Source organism: Gambusia affinis, linkage group LG07, assembly GCF_019740435.1.
Source record: "Gambusia affinis linkage group LG07, SWU_Gaff_1.0, whole genome shotgun sequence".
In the NCBI taxonomy this organism is placed as follows: Eukaryota; Metazoa; Chordata; class Actinopteri; order Cyprinodontiformes; family Poeciliidae; genus Gambusia; species Gambusia affinis.
The window spans coordinates 11,628,468-11,645,636 of record NC_057874.1 but is presented as its reverse complement, the minus strand read 5'-3'; the positions used below and the strand labels follow the sequence as shown (position 1 = coordinate 11,645,636).

General features: G+C 38.5%; 1 protein-coding gene across 1 annotated transcript in view; it reads right to left on the bottom strand.

The window, feature by feature from the left end:
• Positions 1-13,943, bottom strand: part of col7a1 (collagen, type VII, alpha 1) — a 68,117-nt gene extending 54,174 nt beyond the window's left edge. Inside the window, exons 1-20 of the mRNA XM_044121879.1 lie at positions 13,874-13,943; positions 13,806-13,810; positions 12,024-12,096; positions 10,099-10,279; positions 9,860-10,016; positions 9,682-9,775; positions 8,688-8,767; positions 8,208-8,337; positions 7,999-8,118; positions 6,556-6,711; positions 6,272-6,391; positions 6,039-6,188; positions 4,858-4,974; positions 4,095-4,241; positions 3,848-3,973; positions 3,613-3,759; positions 3,354-3,476; positions 2,045-2,311; positions 454-597; positions 215-346 (exon numbers count right to left, since the gene is read on the bottom strand). Of these exons, the coding sequence (XP_043977814.1) occupies positions 215-346; positions 454-597; positions 2,045-2,311; positions 3,354-3,476; positions 3,613-3,759; positions 3,848-3,973; positions 4,095-4,241; positions 4,858-4,974; positions 6,039-6,188; positions 6,272-6,391; positions 6,556-6,711; positions 7,999-8,118; positions 8,208-8,337; positions 8,688-8,767; positions 9,682-9,775; positions 9,860-10,016; positions 10,099-10,279; positions 12,024-12,096; positions 13,806-13,810; positions 13,874-13,943 (2,539 nt within the window). The remainder of the gene's footprint in view (positions 1-214; positions 347-453; positions 598-2,044; positions 2,312-3,353; positions 3,477-3,612; positions 3,760-3,847; positions 3,974-4,094; positions 4,242-4,857; positions 4,975-6,038; positions 6,189-6,271; positions 6,392-6,555; positions 6,712-7,998; positions 8,119-8,207; positions 8,338-8,687; positions 8,768-9,681; positions 9,776-9,859; positions 10,017-10,098; positions 10,280-12,023; positions 12,097-13,805; positions 13,811-13,873) is intronic.
• Between the last annotated feature and the right edge of the window lie 3,226 nt (positions 13,944-17,169).

The following is a 17,169-nucleotide window of genomic DNA, read 5'->3' as shown; positions in this document are numbered from 1 at the left end:
GAAGACAAAACTACTGAAACAGTTTGGTTGAAATGTTTAATTTAAACATGGATAGGTTGTCAGTCTGATCTGAGATCGAACAAGGATCTTATTGCAGAAAGAGGCAGGAAGATGGACATTTCTGCAACAGATCATCGAGGCAGAAGGGAGCACAGCAGCACGACAGAAAACAGATGGATAACAACAAAATGATGTTTCCCAATAACTTGCTTACCGTCGGCTCTCCTCCAAATGATGCGATAAGCTGTTGCTCCCTGCACACCAACCCAGGAGACCCGCACCACTTCCCCTCGGGCATCCTGGACTTTAAGTGACGTCACAGTTCCCACAACCGACTGATCTGATTCTGTCAGGACAGAAACATTTCAAACTTTCTTCCCATTTTTTCCCCACTTGAAGCAGGGGCATTGTTAAAAGCAGCAACAATAGTTAAGAAGAAAACAAACGAGATACCTGTTCTAACGCTGAGGATAGCTGGACTTCCTTCTCGAGAGCCAATAAGGGCAGAAACCTGCACAGTGTAAGCCGAGTTAGGCTGAAGGCCATCTATGGTGTAGGAGGAGACATCGGCAGCTACGGTTTGTGTTGTTTCAGTTCCTGCATGGAGATATAGAAAGTGTCAACATTAACCTTTTCAATACTTTTTTTTATGTGTGATACATTTGCCCCTGTCCCCCTTTACTCTGACACCCTTAAATCAAATCCAGGGTAGCAAATTACTTTCAAATATCCGCTAATCAGTAAACAAAGTCAACATATGTGCAATTTAATGTCAGTAGCTGTTCAGTAGAGGGATCAGAAGTTTGTTTGAAAACATTTGTGAACAAACCAAGGCACACAGCAGACAGGTCAGGGAGAAAGTTATGGAGAAATCTAATAATAGTAAACAAGCTGTAAATATCTCTCTTTGCATGGAATTGCAGGGATTTCCCCCTTGATACTTGCGGCTCTTCAACGAAAGAAAAGAAATCTATGTAGTATAAAAAAGTATTTCTATATTTAAAAGTAACAGGAGGCTCATTTGAGATGTTTTTCTGTGATTTCATGCCAATATTTTGTAGAACTTCAATAAAAAACTTTCTTTTTTGAAAAGTTTATACTTTGGGATTTGTTCTAAAACAAAATATTATTGTTATTCTTAACAACTTCACCATAGAAAAATACAACTAATTCAATATCATAAGGCTAATAAGTCATTTTTTATTGAAAGGGTCATGCAGATTTTACGGTTGTAGACACATTTTATTTAGTAGGCGTGAGGGCAAAAAAGGCTCTTTGGATTGTAAATGATGTTGACCTCTGACCTGGACCGACAGGTTTAGTAGGGAGATCATTAATCACTGAAGCAGCCAAGAGGCCCATGACTGAAACAAAAGTGCATGACCTACATATACAACTCTATGTGTGGCTCGAAACTAACACCGCACAGCACCTCAAACACCCCTCCCCATGGTGGCACATGGTGGTGGCAGCATCATGCTGTGAGTATGGTGGTTTTTTGGGGGGTTTTTTTACAATAGACAGGCAATAAGGTCGGACTTGTAGGAAGATGGATGACGCTAAATAAAGGGCAATCATGAAAGAAAACACGTTGAAGGCTCTGAAAGACTTCAGAAAGGGGCAGATGATCCCCTTTCCGGAGCATATTTATGTGTTTGAATGGTCCTGTCAAAGTCCAGTACTTAATCCATCACAGTTGGTCCCTATTCAATCTGACAGAGGTTGAACTATTTTGCCAGACGAATGGGAGAAAAAAAAGTAGTCTCCTGTCTCTATGTTTTTTGTCCTAAATAGCTACTATATCCCATGGCTGAATATACACAAAGGCCACACTATTCATATTTTTATGTGCAAAATGAAAAATTTGCAAAGCCATGTTATATTTTTTGCTTACCCTTCAAAATTATGTCTAATTCTGTGTTGATCTGTCATGTAAAATACCAGTAAAATACGTAAAGATGAAACGTATAAAGATGCACATAATTTCAGAGGTTATGAAGAAAATGGATGCATGGGTGGATATCTACAGCAAATCATTTCTTACCATCTTCATGGCGCCAAGTGATCTTGTACCCAGTAGCTCGAGAAAAAGATGACCATGCAATGCGTATCCTCTGTGACAAAACCTCAGTGGCACGAAGCCCAGACAACACTCCAGTAGAGGGATTTGTCCTTGAAGACACAGTGACGACTTCGCCAACACGCTGATTAACGATAGGGGCAACACCGATTACCACAGCCTCATCCGGCTGCAGGCCATCTATTGTGTAAAAATTAGACTCTGCTCCCAGAAGACGAGACACCTCTGCACCTGCACAGGAGAACGGACGATTATAAAATGCAAGAAAATCTATCACAGTAGAACATAATTGAATATATGCCTAAATCACGGCTCTCAAAAGCATACACACCCAATTAAAAGTCCAAGTTTTATTATTAGCATTTTTTTTGAGGCACCTTTAGCTTTAATTTCAGCACTCACTCTTCTTGAGTTCATACCTGCCATTTGATCTCTCTCATAATTGCTCATTTACAGAGTTGTATTTGAAACGTAATCATTTGCAAATTTATTGATGGAATCTGACATAATGTTGTTTTGATTGCTGATTCTATGTTGCATTGTGTTTTTGTGTTTGATTTGATGTAAAGCACTTTGAAATGCCTTGCTGCTGAAATGTGCTATACAAATACAATTTGATTGATTGATTGATTACATCTTTTAAATGGTATGAAGTAATTGTTGTTCAGATGGATGAAATCAGGCCTAGTTCTATGAGGCTTTCAGATTTGAGCTAAAACATTCAGATACCTGCCAGAAAACTGTAGCTAAAGACTTTGTAGCTTTGACGAGAACCAAAGCAGTCAACCAAATCAACAAAAGAATGACTTCCTAAGGAAAATTAAAGGTAAGGAAAGGCCTAGCCAGAAGCCAGAACCAGATCTGACCAAAGATCTGCAGGGTCACTTAAAGAGGAATGTGGACATGAGCTGTTCTCACAACCTGAACGAGATGAGGAACTTTAATAAGGGTGTCAAATATTGTCAAGATGATGACGGCTTAAACATGTACCAAAGAAGACTAGAGGCTAAAATTAAATCATAAGATGTTACAAAATATAATTTGTGCAAATATATACAACCAGGTAGCTGTCGTATTTTTGTTGTTTTTTATCCCAATATGTCCTTTATCAGGGTTTGTTTTTTCAGCGGAGTTATCTAGCATGTTGTGCTAAAGGTGTAAAAAGGTTTTAAATTTACCAATTATCTCATTACATTACTTTATGTCAAAGATTTTACCATATGAAAGGGGTTTGTATACTTTTGGGATCTACTTTAAATAGAGTTTTACTTACTATTGCCTTGCCTCCAAGTAACTCTATATCCTGTTGCACCAGTGACACCTTGCCAAGCGACGCGGATTCTCCGGCTGTTTGCATTTGTTACTCTGAGATTGGTCACTCTCCCTGCAGCTGGCTCTGCAGTAAACAAAGGTTTACAGGTGTTTTACATTGTTTTATATTGAACATTGTTTCATTCTGGTGTTGCTGTGCTTTAAAACCTATGGATACAAATTCTCTTTTCAAGGGATTTCAAATGAGCTGTTCAGCTCACCTGGTTTGATGAAGACGGTGACGGTTTCTCCTTCGTTCGTTCTCACCAGTGCAGTGACACTGACGCCGTATGACACTCCCACTGTCAGATCTTTGAGGTCAAGGGTCGTCTGGTTTCCAGGAATAACTTGGATCGACTTTGTTCCATCTGACATGACACCAGGAGAAGAAGAAGGTATAATTATTTCCTTAACCAATAAAAAGTAAGAAAAAGCAGAAATTAAATTTGAATGCACCTTCGGTGTTTAAGATAACAATCCGGTACTGTGTGGCCCCCGCTACGCCTGTCCACCCAATTCGAACTGTACTGCCCAGTGACTCCATCACTCTCAGGTTGGACACGCTTCCTATTGGCTGCTCGTCTGAAACAGAGAAATAATCATCCATGACATTTAGTTCAAAGTTGAAATAGTAGGGCATTTCTCACCAGCATGATTATGACCTATAAATTAAACAGAAATCTGTTTATAACAGCCGACTGACCTATGTTTGCAGTGGAGACAGGTGTGGCTTCTTCGCGGCCTTTATACAGTGTGTACAGCTTGAAGATGTACTCAGTCTTTGGTCGTAAACCTGTTAGCTCGTAGCTGGTGGAGCTTTGAGGAAAGGACAGGCTCTGGAGAGGGCTTCCTGCAGAAAAGAGCAGGACTGCAGCATTAGAGGTTTTAGACTCAGCATTTTATCTTAACATGCAATCGTGTCTCCTTATGAAGGGGGAGCAGAGTTACAATTCTCCCGCTGCATCTGAGATTTACTTTGTCCTGGACAAAAAGTGACAAGTGTTAGGATCTCTAAATCCAACTGTTACATTGCATCTTCTGCACTGTATCGAATTTTCAGACTAGTATTTGTTGAGAACTGATATATTAAATTGACAATAAACCTTTGAAATCAACAAGCTATCCAGGTTTTCACATAAAAATTTAAAAATAGGCAACATGAAGTCATGCAAGACAAACAACTATGCACAGACACACCACTTTAGAGACTGAGGGTTAAACTTGAACAATTTCCAAAATAAACTAGAGAAGAGCTATGAGATCAGAAAGTTTCAAAACATAACTACATATTTTTGATGTAGTTTGGACAAAGATCCTGGTTACTTTGTCTTAAAACAGGCTTTTGATTATGATTAAACTTCTCAAACTGTCAACATATTTTCAAAGAAATGTTTGCTTGTTCATATGTTTTCAGGACCAGAATTAGAAGGAAAATTTTGAGCCATTATGTTACATGTTTATCTGACCTTTTCCCGCCTGCCACTCCAGGCGGTAGCCTTGAGCGGACCGGATCACTCTCCAGTCGAGGCGGATTGAGGAGGGTCCTGTGATTACTGCTTTGAGATCCTGCTCTTCTTGACGTTCTGAGGAAACCACCATAAGTACGGTAAGCAGCATGCAATTATTTTCTTCCTAAAGCTCTTTTCCAATCAATAAAAACAAACGCAAAGGTCCTGCAAAGAAACATCACAAAAATGACAAACATGCTCACATAGTTAAAATTACAGAAGTAGAGGATATCAAATTGTGTGTGCATGTCCTTTGTGAAACCTTTTGAGTTTTCAGACAGTAGTTCACTCATATCGCTGCACAGAAAAGCAGCAGCTCTGGAGTGACTCAGTGCCTTCATCGCATTGAAGTGACACCATATGGGGATCACACATGAAAGGCCTGGGCTGTGAGACTGTGTCTGTCCGACCTAAACAGTAACATGTGTTTGACTTTTAGAAGAGAGACAAACAGGCAGAGAGATTTTTATCCATCTTTTTTTTGTTTTCTTTTCTTTCCCTCCTCGTTTCCCGTCTCTGTTTTTGACTGGTCAAAACAGAGGGCATTCGCCTTTTCAAAGAGGATTCTTAATGGGTTACACCTTGTCAGCAAAAAGAATAATGCTCAAAAATTAACATTTTTATCTGATTAGTGAAAGGTTGACAGAGAAGATGAAGACCTACTAAAATTTACTGCAATATGAGACATTTGGTCTTCTGTTCAGGCTGTGGCTTTGAGTTTCAAACATGGACAAGAAGCAATAACTAAGCCTTCGCTCTAATTGAAGCCTGATGTCATAAACATAATGGTGATCTTAATACTGACGTTAAGCAAAATTATAACCAATGGAAAATGATGCAAATTCTCACATTAATAATACAATAATGGACACAGAAGTATCAATAATGTGCGTCCTGTTTACCTTCAGTGGTAAAGGCAATTTCAAACTGAATTGTTGTTTAAAGAAATGGAACTCAAAAATAGGAAAATATCCACTTTGCTGCTTTTTACTATGTACCATTTAGAGATCTAGCCTCACATAAAGTACTGTAATTAATTCCTGTTTTTAAAATGCTTTGGGGGATTAGGATGCAGTAAAGATGTGGTAAAAATCCAATAAATAACAGAAGCTTAAAGTGACAAACATCTCACTTCCTACCTATCTTGAATTTGGCTGTGGCTCGGGGCCCCTCAGTGTTGCCCTCATACAGTGGGATGATGGTGACAATGTACTCAGTATCCGACTGCAAGCTGGACAAAGTATAGAGCTCAATGTCACCAGCAACCTCCACAGTCTCCACGCTGCGACCTTGGTGGAAAAGCAAAGCATAAATATTTTGCAAATGGAAGATTTTAAAGAAAAATATTATCAGGAAAAAAAATGCCTCTAACCTGTGAATGGCCCCCATACCAAACGGTACGCTTGTGCACCACTGACTCGTCTCCATTTGACCCGGATGCTGCCCTTGGACACCGTCTCCACTGTTAACTGCTGCACAGCCTCCAGGCTCACTGAACCAATCAGCAACAAATGATTAATACCATTTTCTGTTCCACTCAAAGGTATTTCTGTCTAAAGGACACAGTACATGCATCATAATATTGATCTAATCTGTTTCCTTAAAAACATACTGCTCCACCAGCAGAGATTAAAGTATTAGTGGAGACGGACTTACAAGTGCGAGAGTTGATGACAGACGGGGTTGCACCATTTCTGGAGAACAGAGGGTACAAGCTGATGACATACTCTGTGTCAGGCTGAAGAGACTCCAAGGTGACAGAGGAGGTATCTGCAGACAGAGACTGCTCCAGCAGCTGGGCCGCTGGTTGTCCTAGTCAAAGCACAGGGCAAAAAGAAGCATGGTGGACTGTTATTGGTCTTGGAGGCATCTCAAAATACACTTGACGTTTCATCCGGCATAATTACAGGAGCAGAAATGTACAGTATGTGAGGTCTTTAGATCAGGTAACCTTTACCTCAATAATGCCTTTATAGGTCATGTTAGTGGGTTCACAGGGGTGTTGAAAAAGTATTTCCCCCTTACTGATATGTTCTATGTTCTTTCTTTAATTTTCTTAATACCAAAGAAAAATTGAGTGAGTACAAAAGGCATAATTTTCAAATTATGATTTCATTTATTTAAAAGAAAAAGATTTACAGACCAACGTGGCCGTTTGTGAAGACTAGTCACTCACAACACCTACCAACTGCTTGTGCCACCCTTAGCCTCAGTGATGACTGACAATAAGTCATTTACAAAACTATAGAGGAATTCTGTCCCACTTTTCAGCCAATACAAAAGTCTCTGAACAGGAACGTCCCCTTTAAGGTCAGACTACAGCATCTCAATAAGATTTAGTTCTGACCTCTGTAGAGCTGCAAGTTTCCTTGAACCCTTTCTAGTATATAGCAAAGACATAGTAAAAATGCCATTCTTAAGTTTGCTTATCCATTCTACTGTAATTGGGCTTGAGGTGGTGAATTAACTCAATTTTAAGGTTAGCCTAAAACAAACCGTGAAAAACTTGTCCTGTAATTACTATATGCCTGGCGAGTCGAAAGGCTAATAAGAGATTCCTCTGGCAGAGGAATGAGAGTGGCACTCCTGCCACATGTTCAGTGGGAGAAGCTATACCTTCCCTCAGGGGGGCAATTTTCCCTCGTGAGTCACTATGTAATCATCAAAACCTCTTGACACACCCTGTCCTCAGAAATGAAACGATTATATGACTAATTGTTCACAGTCTATAAAAAGAGTTAAATGTAGCCTTTTTCACACCTATTGAAGATGAATGCATTTAATAAATTAGGTCATGGCTGCAGCAGTACAAACTCCTACAGCCAGTGCCTGAGGGCACTTCAGAGTAAGAGAAGCCAGCATTAATCAGACTTTATTCAAACTCATGTGCATTCTTGACACGGTTCCAACTTGCCATCAACAAGTTAACAGTTTTTGACTACTGTAACGACTTGAATGTGACCCTTCAACTCTGCTAAGATTGCTCACAGTCCTGTGATAATGTCAAAACAAAGGAGGAATGTAAATTCATAATGTAGGTTAGAGGCAGAATGTTTAAGACTGACAGAAAACCTTAACAGAAATGTGAGTAAGCCTCACCTCGTGGCCCATAGGTGAGCCTGTAGCCCTGCACAGGAGTTGAAGGCTGATCCCATTGGATAGAGAGGGAGAAGTAGCCTGCCTGGACCAGGCGTAGGCTGGACACTCCTGGTAGTGACCCTGTGTGAAGAGACAAAGGACAGGAGAAGTTTTCCTAGTGTTATTCTAATCTTCCCCTCCTGGTTTTTGTCTGCTGTAACAGTTCTTACTGGTTCGCTGCTTTGCAGACACAGACTCTCCAACACTATTGGGGTACTGGGCAATGACAGTCACCAGGTAGTCTGTTCCTGACCTGAGATCTTGTGCAGTGAAAGTCCTCTGACTGGCTGAGACTGATTCCTGTAGGGATAGACACATCTCTTATTTGAAGCCATTCCTCATTCAGATTTTTTGCAAAAAAAATGTGGCTAAAATCAGCCTAAACTTTGGCATTCTTACATCGATATAATAGCTGACAGGAACACTAAATTTTAGTCAACCCCACTTTAATCTCTACAGCGTCTACATGAAGAGGATCCACCCATTAGACATGTTTATACTCAGCCTGAAAGCATGTTTTTCTTGCAAAGCACGATTGTCTTTGGCTCCCGAGACTACAATTAAGCTTTACTTGAGTCAGGGCTGAGATACATGTGCTGGTTCATCTTTCCACGAGTCACGACATAAAATTCTCTAGCACCTGGACGCACCTGGCGCAGTTCTGCAATGATTGGCTGACCCAGACCGGAGAGCGGCACATACTGGATGGCATAGCCGCTCACGGGGCCTCCTGCAGGACTCCATCGAAACCGGAGAGAATCAGTCGTTTGTGCCGTGAACTGAAGATTAGACGGACCAGAAAAGGCCTCTGACAGAAGGGTAGGGAGACATGGACTAATATAAATATGATATACTGTCCAAAGTGATATGCATATGTGCAATGTATTGCAAAAGTATTTATAACCTTTGAAATTTTTCACATTTTACCAAGTTATATCAGCAAAACTCTGTACCCTGAATAGGAGTTTATTGACTTTGGATCAACAATTTTAGATTTTTCTTTCCTTTGGTTTGTTATTTTGTTTGTATTTCCAGTCCACTTTGGTTAATTCCTGTAAAGCACTTTGTATTGCCTTGTTGCTGAAAATGTGCTATATAATTAAAATTACCTTTCCCTTTACTTTATTAATGTTAAGTATGAATGCATGCAGCACTTTTCAGATATTTAATGGAAAGAATTGAAAGGAGTCACCTTCCAAAAATCAACATTATGTTATCCTGGTCTATTCCATTAAATCTTAATAAATACATTGAGCTCTACGGTTTTAATGTAATAAAATGTGAAAAAGTAAAATGAATACATTATAATTCAATACAGTGTTGTTGAGCTGTGGCCTCCGTACATACCATCACTTGCATAGACTCCCCCTGCTGCTGAGCACACTCGAGGGCTAACAAGAGGAAGAAGCGTATTCAGCAGCTTGAAGTCCCCAACAAACGAGGTGAAATCACTGCTGGGCTTTGAGGAAACCTGAGCCAGTTCATTCCTGTCTGCACTCTTGATTCCTAAAATTATTTTTATATTATTAAATTGGGCAAAGGAAAATAAAAGAAAGAGATGATTTCATATTTACTCCTTTATTCTGACAGCCAATCCACAAGGCTGCAAATAAAAAAAAATTAAAAAAAATAAAAAAAACATACCAACTGCAAAAACATTCACTCCTTGACTCCGCAGCTTCTGAGCCGGTTCCTGCACTTGGTCTTGTGATTTCCCATCAGTGATCAGAATGGTGACCTGAAAAGGTAGCAGCAGGTAGGATTAGCTACCAGTCCCTAGCATGAATTAAAATGTAATAATTAAGCATTGTGGTGGTCAGACCTTTGGGACGTCGCGGGTGGAGGCTGGGTCGAAGAAGTTATCAGAAACATACTTTAGACCAGCTCCAGTGCGTGTGTTTCCACCTTTATAGTTCATGTTCTGCACTGCGTTGACGACATCAGTGCCTGTCAGGTGTGTGTTAAAGGTGAACTCCACCCTGAAGAAAGAGCAACACTAACAATAAGGTAATTCTGCTTTTCAAGTAGAGAAAAGAGGTAGTTATTAATCCTGTAAGTCACCTTGAGGTATCACTGTATTGCACGGCCCCAAACCGGATCCCCGACTCGCTGACAAAGCTGGCAAAAGGTTTTATAATTCCAGCCATGAAGCCCTTCACCTGCAGGAAGTTTGCACGGCCGATACTGGAGGACCCATCAATCAGGAACACAATGTCTGCTGCCTGCACATTATTACACCTGCCTGTAAAGTGAAGGAGAAACAGCGATGTATCATTTACTCTTTGTCTGTAAATTTAGCCTCAAAACTTCCTTTTGTGATGAATAATGTGAGGGTGAGGCTTTTGTACAGTAAATTGTTAAATTGGTATGTTGCTACCTGGGATTAGGGCTGCCTTTTTTCCTCCAGTTCAGTTGATTGATAATTACACCACAGCCTGACTCTTCTCTTCAAAACCAACTTTTCAGTTTCAATAATTTACTGAAGCTTAAGTAAAATAAGAATTTCCCTTTTTTTCTTGCTAGTCTTTGCAACAAAGCCAGTCATAATTGCTCATGTTACTTACAGCTTAATAAAACCCGATGTTCCTTTGGTTAACGTTTCTATACTACCTTTTTAAAAAGTAACTGATCTGAATTGCAAACAGATGCTGAAAATAATTCCTGCAAGATCTAGATTCCATCAAAGTTGGAAATAATTTATATTTCATCCTTCCATCCTGACCACAGTTTACCCATTTTCCGATGATGGCTACCTTCAGCAGGATAACCTTTTCTGACACAAAGTTCAAATAATCTCAAGCTGATTCGTTGACCATATTGATGAAGTCGCCGTAGTCCAGTGATCTCTACAGACCAGATTTAAATGAGTACAGTTAGGATGTGGTGGAAGAGAAGATTCACATCATGGACAGTTTAGCTTCATCTGCAGCAACTGTGTGATGCTGTGATTTCAAAGTTGTCCAAAATCTTGTTTAATATTTATAAAGAAGAAATTAGGCATTTTTAAAGGGCGTACCGTTCTCCAAGTTGAAACCAGTGGGGTGCACCTAATAAAATGGGCATTGATTGAGGTAATACACTCTATCTTTAGACAAAATGAAACATCTTTGTATATCTTTGTCAAAATCAAAACACTATGGGGTAGATGAACAAATCTATTATGTGTTGCTAAATGTTTTTAATTACTGGGTTTCAGCTGCGTCCAATTCTACAAATAGGTGCAAAGAAAGCATCTCTTTACACTGACATAAATCAGCCACGTATAAATTAGGCATTTTTCACACATTGTGATTAGCCTGAGGCTCTGAGAGGTTTCAGAAGATTTCAGTCAAGTCTACCAAAGCTGGTGTTAAAACAGAAGCTGTGACAGTCATTTCTGTAAAAGTCAAGTATTTAACACTGGAGCCTACAAACACACGAGTGATCCAACAATGGCTTTGGCAATTACTTCTATATTATCTAAAATGTATACCAAATAGAGAATAGTGACCTGCATTGGTCTGCTGTTAGGTTTTTATTGTTTAGTTTTTAATTTCCATACTTTTCCAGAATCATTTTCCTAGATTTTTCCATATGTTTTGTGGATATCTTTCTTTTTACACAAATCTACAAGCAACACAATGCACAAGACTTATGATTTGGGCAATGTGATAAAGGGATATTTCATAGATTTTTGAGATCAACACAATATTAAATCGGTTAAAATCTACAAAATATAAGATATATATGATTACATGAGAAAAAACAATAACCTTCAGTTTACATACAGTTCAGCAAATTTTCAAAAAGATCAAATTCCAATGCTTTTGTAGGCATTTAAGTCAGATCAAGTTAAATTTGATTAAAAAATCAGACATAAAAGGATCTAGAAGTTAAAAAAGCAGCAAAATTATAATCAATAAGTTGACAAAAAACGTAAGTTGTGATGATGAAAATCAAAACTAAAGTTGAATATCTAAAAATGGATCAAAATAAAATAATTTTACCCTGAGCGTCAGCAAGTGTGATGGAGGACAGCAGGACAGCAACAGCGAAAGCCCAGCTCCACATCTTCACAGCCTGGACAGACGAAAGAGGAAAAAAGCTTTCAACTTTTCAACTGTCAACATTCTTTTAAAAGCATCACACTCATTGTCATCCTTCAGCTCTTTAGTCATCACCAGTAAAACTGTTGCATATTGTTGGTTTATTTTGTGATCTTTGGAATTTCCGTTTTAGTCTTGGAAGTCATTTAGTCCACATCTTCTTCAGATCTTCAGCTGTTATGTGTCACTGTCTGCTTCCACACTGCTTGTTCCTGTCTGTGCCTGATTCTTGTTATTCTGTCTGCCAGTCTTACTAATTGCATCAACTTACCAGGTTTTAGAGCTCTGTCTGACAATCAGAGAGATTATCTAAATTTATATCAGTCACATTCAGCTCCAGGCTATATTGACATGTTACACTTTGTCAGACTTTATCATTAATGGAGTGCTTTTCTGTACAAATAACTCCTAAGCTAGCATTAAGACAAAAACAAAACTGTGACTGAAACAATGTTAACATTTATGTGTTGTATTTTGAGTCTTTCCCAAACTTAATAAATTTGGCTTTATTTTCTGTAGCATTTGTTTGTGTTTAGTTGCAATTGCTGCTATTTCATTTTTGTTAATTGTTCCTCTGTGTCTGTATACTTTTCATTTCTCTGTGGCATGGGTTTATTTTTCTCAAGTCATTCGTCACGCACCCTTAACACTTGTCATTTGCTGTGTTGATTGGGACACATTTCTGGTCCCACTAATCACCTCCCATGCATTTACAAGCTTGTCACTTTCTTTCACAGATTCTAATGTTGTCATTCTGCTGTCTAGCATCCAGTTTTAAGTCTGTTAATCCTGCTGTCTCTCTTGTTGTTTGTGCTTCCTTCTGGGTTCCTGGATGTTTGTTTAAGTAAGAAATTACAATCTAGAAGTGACACCTTCTCCTTTCTAGATTAGGCTAGAATGTATTTAATATCATTATATCAGGTTATTTTGGACTGAATTTGACTAAAAGTTCTGAATCTGACTACATAATTGGATTTTATTGGAATAAATGAAACAAATTTGATTACATAATAAAGATCTGCTTGTCTTGATCCAAAGAGACTTGAGATGTGTTGTAAACTGTTGAGATTTTATACCTGCATTATATTAAATAGCTAAACTCAATCCTTGACTTCAAGACGGGTATAAATTACATCAGGGCTCAAGAATTGTTAGAAAATTTGGTTTCCCTTAAAAGAGTTAACAAAAATAAAACTCTTTTACCTTATTTTGTTATCCAAAAATGATGTAAGCAAATAAATACAAACAATTATGCCACAAAATGTATAAAAATAAATAAGTAATTATCTCTGATTTGAGTGCACACTGCCACAAAACCAGCAAAGCTGTTAAACCAGCTCAATGTTGATGAACCCTCAATTAGGATTAAAAATTTATTCTTTTTAATACACTTTAAAAATAATTTATTATTTTTCAAAGTTCATAAGAACTTCGACTGTGCTTGTCTGAACCGTTCAAACTCCTGAAATTAATAAGGTGAATAAACATCTGCTATATAGCCCCAAATATGCTCTTTGTTTAAGTGTTACAAAGTAAAGATTTTATACTGACTTAAATTCAAAAATGTCAGCAAATAGTTTATTACACTGTCAAAATTTTGTTAAACGTCTCCACTTTTTGATTATGTGCATTAGAAAGTGAAAACAATCACTATTTGTGTCATTTCCCATTAGCCAGCCATACTGGTCCTAAAAGACAGACATATGAATGTTATTACATTTTTGGAATAGGCTACTTCACTCCACCTTCACCTGCCAATGTGTATCTCTGTAGGTTTTCAGTAGTGATGTAGTATTGGAACGTAAAGTATTTTTCCCGCATGTTTTCGATCTGTCTGGTTTTTGTTCATATGGAAGGCAGATGCCAGATTCCTATATATGGCTGATATGAAGTCCGTGAGATCCCTGCTCTTCTTCCAGACATAAAAAAAATATTTCCTTTTACCTTTTAAAAATTATACTGTCTTATAACTTATGGCAACATCTGTCAATATTAACTATAATATGTGTCAGCTTTTGTCAGGTGGGGCATAGCTGTAAGCCAGGAATATCTTTTTCATCTGAGTAATGCAACGCTCCCTGTTATCTTAACAGAACTACAGGAGGCTATTCAACAGGATGAAATCAATGGTTTATGGGGATCAGCCGGACAACATAAAACATTTAACTCTTGGAGCTTTAAGAGAAAACGTCTGAAACCAGACAGAAAGTTGGATAGCGGAGGTCAGGAGAGCATGTGAAAGACAGATGGAGTCAACACATGCTGACAGACTGGTAAAGACTGTTGACATCCACAGTAGAATAATGTAGAACAGATTAGCTGTATTTATAATTAGTACCATATTCATCGTGAAGAGCACAATTTACTTCTCTCGCAGAAAGATTCTAGCAATTTGGCTTGCAATCTGTCTTATATAATTAGACAAACACTTAAATATTGGTTCAACAAGCTGCAAACAGCCTCTGGTAACTTATCTGATAATCCCTACTGAAGGTTGGCGCAGGGTTACAGTGTGCTTTCCGGTTAGGAATTTAACAGGAAGGCACATAATAATTTTTATCTCCACTGATTCCCTTTATCGTAGCATTAATATATGTGCAGAGATCAGAGCTTTACAATAATATTTGATTATTTTCCAAAGCTACATTGTTTTCTCCTTCCCATCTTTGATCTCAAAAGGCAAAAGCTCTCAGCTGATGACAAACGGTTATTCCCCTAAAAGATGCAGACCCGACAAGACTACCAGCTGAAGATTTTATTTCGGTCCAAAACATTCTCATAATGTTCTCATGCACATGCAATCTTACTTTTCCTTGTCTTTAAGTATTTTCAGATTTCACACGCTTAAAACTAAATTTTATCCAAAGATCTCCTGAGTAAGCACATCAGCTTGTATACATTTCATTGTATTTTCCACTTGCTGTTTTAAGTTTGGTGAAGCACTCAGCCAAATACTTGTGTACACAATGCACCAGTTTTACTAAAGAAAAAGATATAAAAACCAATAATGAGACAGATGTACCCAAGCTGAAAGCTGCCAAAGACTTACAACATTTTAGTGGGAACACAAACCCCGGGGCAAGTTACAAATGCTAAATGGCTTCCTGCAGTCAGGACAGTGGAAAAACTTCTACTTCTACCCAATTGGAAACAATACTATGGGTTCATAGGAAGGGAAGTTCTCAGCCTCTTTTGCTCCTGGAAAAGTTTGGTGCTTTTTTTTTGTCTCCATCTTTGTGTTTTTAACAGTAGTAAAATTAACATTTTGCTACAATAAGAGTCAAGAGAAAAGATGCACATCATTTCAATTGTGGGCAGCAGAGTAACTATAAAAGCTTAAGCAAATTTTCCTGCTTCTGTTTGTCTCTTGATAAACAGGGTTGTATGTTCATAGCTACTGTGCATGTGTACCAAGCAGGTATAATTAATGGTGAAAGAAACTGCATTAAATAGTATCTCAAAGTCCTTTTTAAACAAAGTCCAATTGAAAAGTAAAGACAATGTGTAAACACAAGCTTTGGAATGAGTTTAACAAGGTGTTTCCGGGACAGAAGGACAATACTGTAACTCATCGCAGAGTTTCTGGTGGGATTTGTGTGAAAACTGAGCAAAGCTATAAACTCGGGCTCTGGTCACAGAAAGGTGGTTCAGTTCAGATGCCATTGTCCCAGCGGGAGCAGTGGGCCACTACCATGTGACAGAGTTCAGGGCAGACTGTGAGGTGAGTGGACTGGGAACTGAAGGGTCAAACGAGGGTGACATGTCCCACTAAATTACCCACGACTGCTAAAAATTATCACACCACAGGGATCTTGTATTCTTGGTTCTCTGCTATTAATAAAAATAAATGAGTCCTTGTCAGAGGTTATCTGAAAACCCTCTGAAAATTCTCAAGTCAAGAACAAGATCCGTCACTTCTGCCATCGACATGGTTTTCAGCCAACTTCAATAATCTATCTATTATGAAAATAAATCGCCTCTGTGAAAATAGTTTCCAAAAGGTTCAAGTTCATTCCAGAATTTCATGAGCTTTGAGTTTCTGTTAAGAAAACATAAACAGACTTAATCAAGGAAAGTGCTCTCTTTGTCTTCAAAGAATTACTTGTCTCTTTCAGGAACATGAATGGTGCAGGAAAAGACAGAGACACAGCAGCATGCCTGCCTTCCAGCTGACTTAGCCAAACCTAAACACGATTAGAGACTAATTCAAGTGAAATCAAACAAAAATGACTCATTGTAAACTACCACTTTAATGCAGAACACAAATGAATAGCCTACTTCTAATCCTCATTCGAGGAAAATGAAGATAATCACATCAAACACACAGAGGTACCAGCTGCGGCCATTCTCAAATGTTGGCACCAAATGTCAGAGGCACCAGAGACCTAACCGAGTCTGGCTGAAAATATGCAGAGAATGAAGAGTGGAAAGAAAAAAGCAAGAGGGTGAAGGTGAAGCAAAAAGAGCCTGATATATTACTTGAAAAAACCTGAACTTTTTACTGTTCTGAGCTAAACCACAACAAAGCTGAGGGTGCAGTCGGATGTAGACCAGATAAGTGAAACCAATAAAGCATGTAGAGGGGAGTGTGCATATTTTCCTCCATCCTAAATCAAGAGCTGTCACTGTCTTCATCCTAAATAAGTTAAACTGAGGTCAACACACTTACAACTCCTGGGTTATTTATTTAGTCGAATAAAGGGTTAATGTTGGGACAAAAGCAAGACTATTTTAACCAAATATGTGGCCAAAATGGATGCAGTTTTCATTAGACTTCTTAGAAAAAGTCTAATGAATCTCAGGTACATGACAGCCTTGTTTCTGTCAGACTTCTCCAGGGCAGCTGTGGCTACAATGTAGTAGCTTACCGCCTTGAATGACTGAATGCAGTGTGAAGGGCTTCAAAGTCCTCTGGACTTAATCAAGTGATACAAATGTGGGACATTTCTTACCATATTAAAAAAGTATTCAGCTAAATGGCTACTTAAGTCCTGAACTGAGGACTTGAGATGTACTGTTTAATCTAATTTAATTTGTGAAAATGATG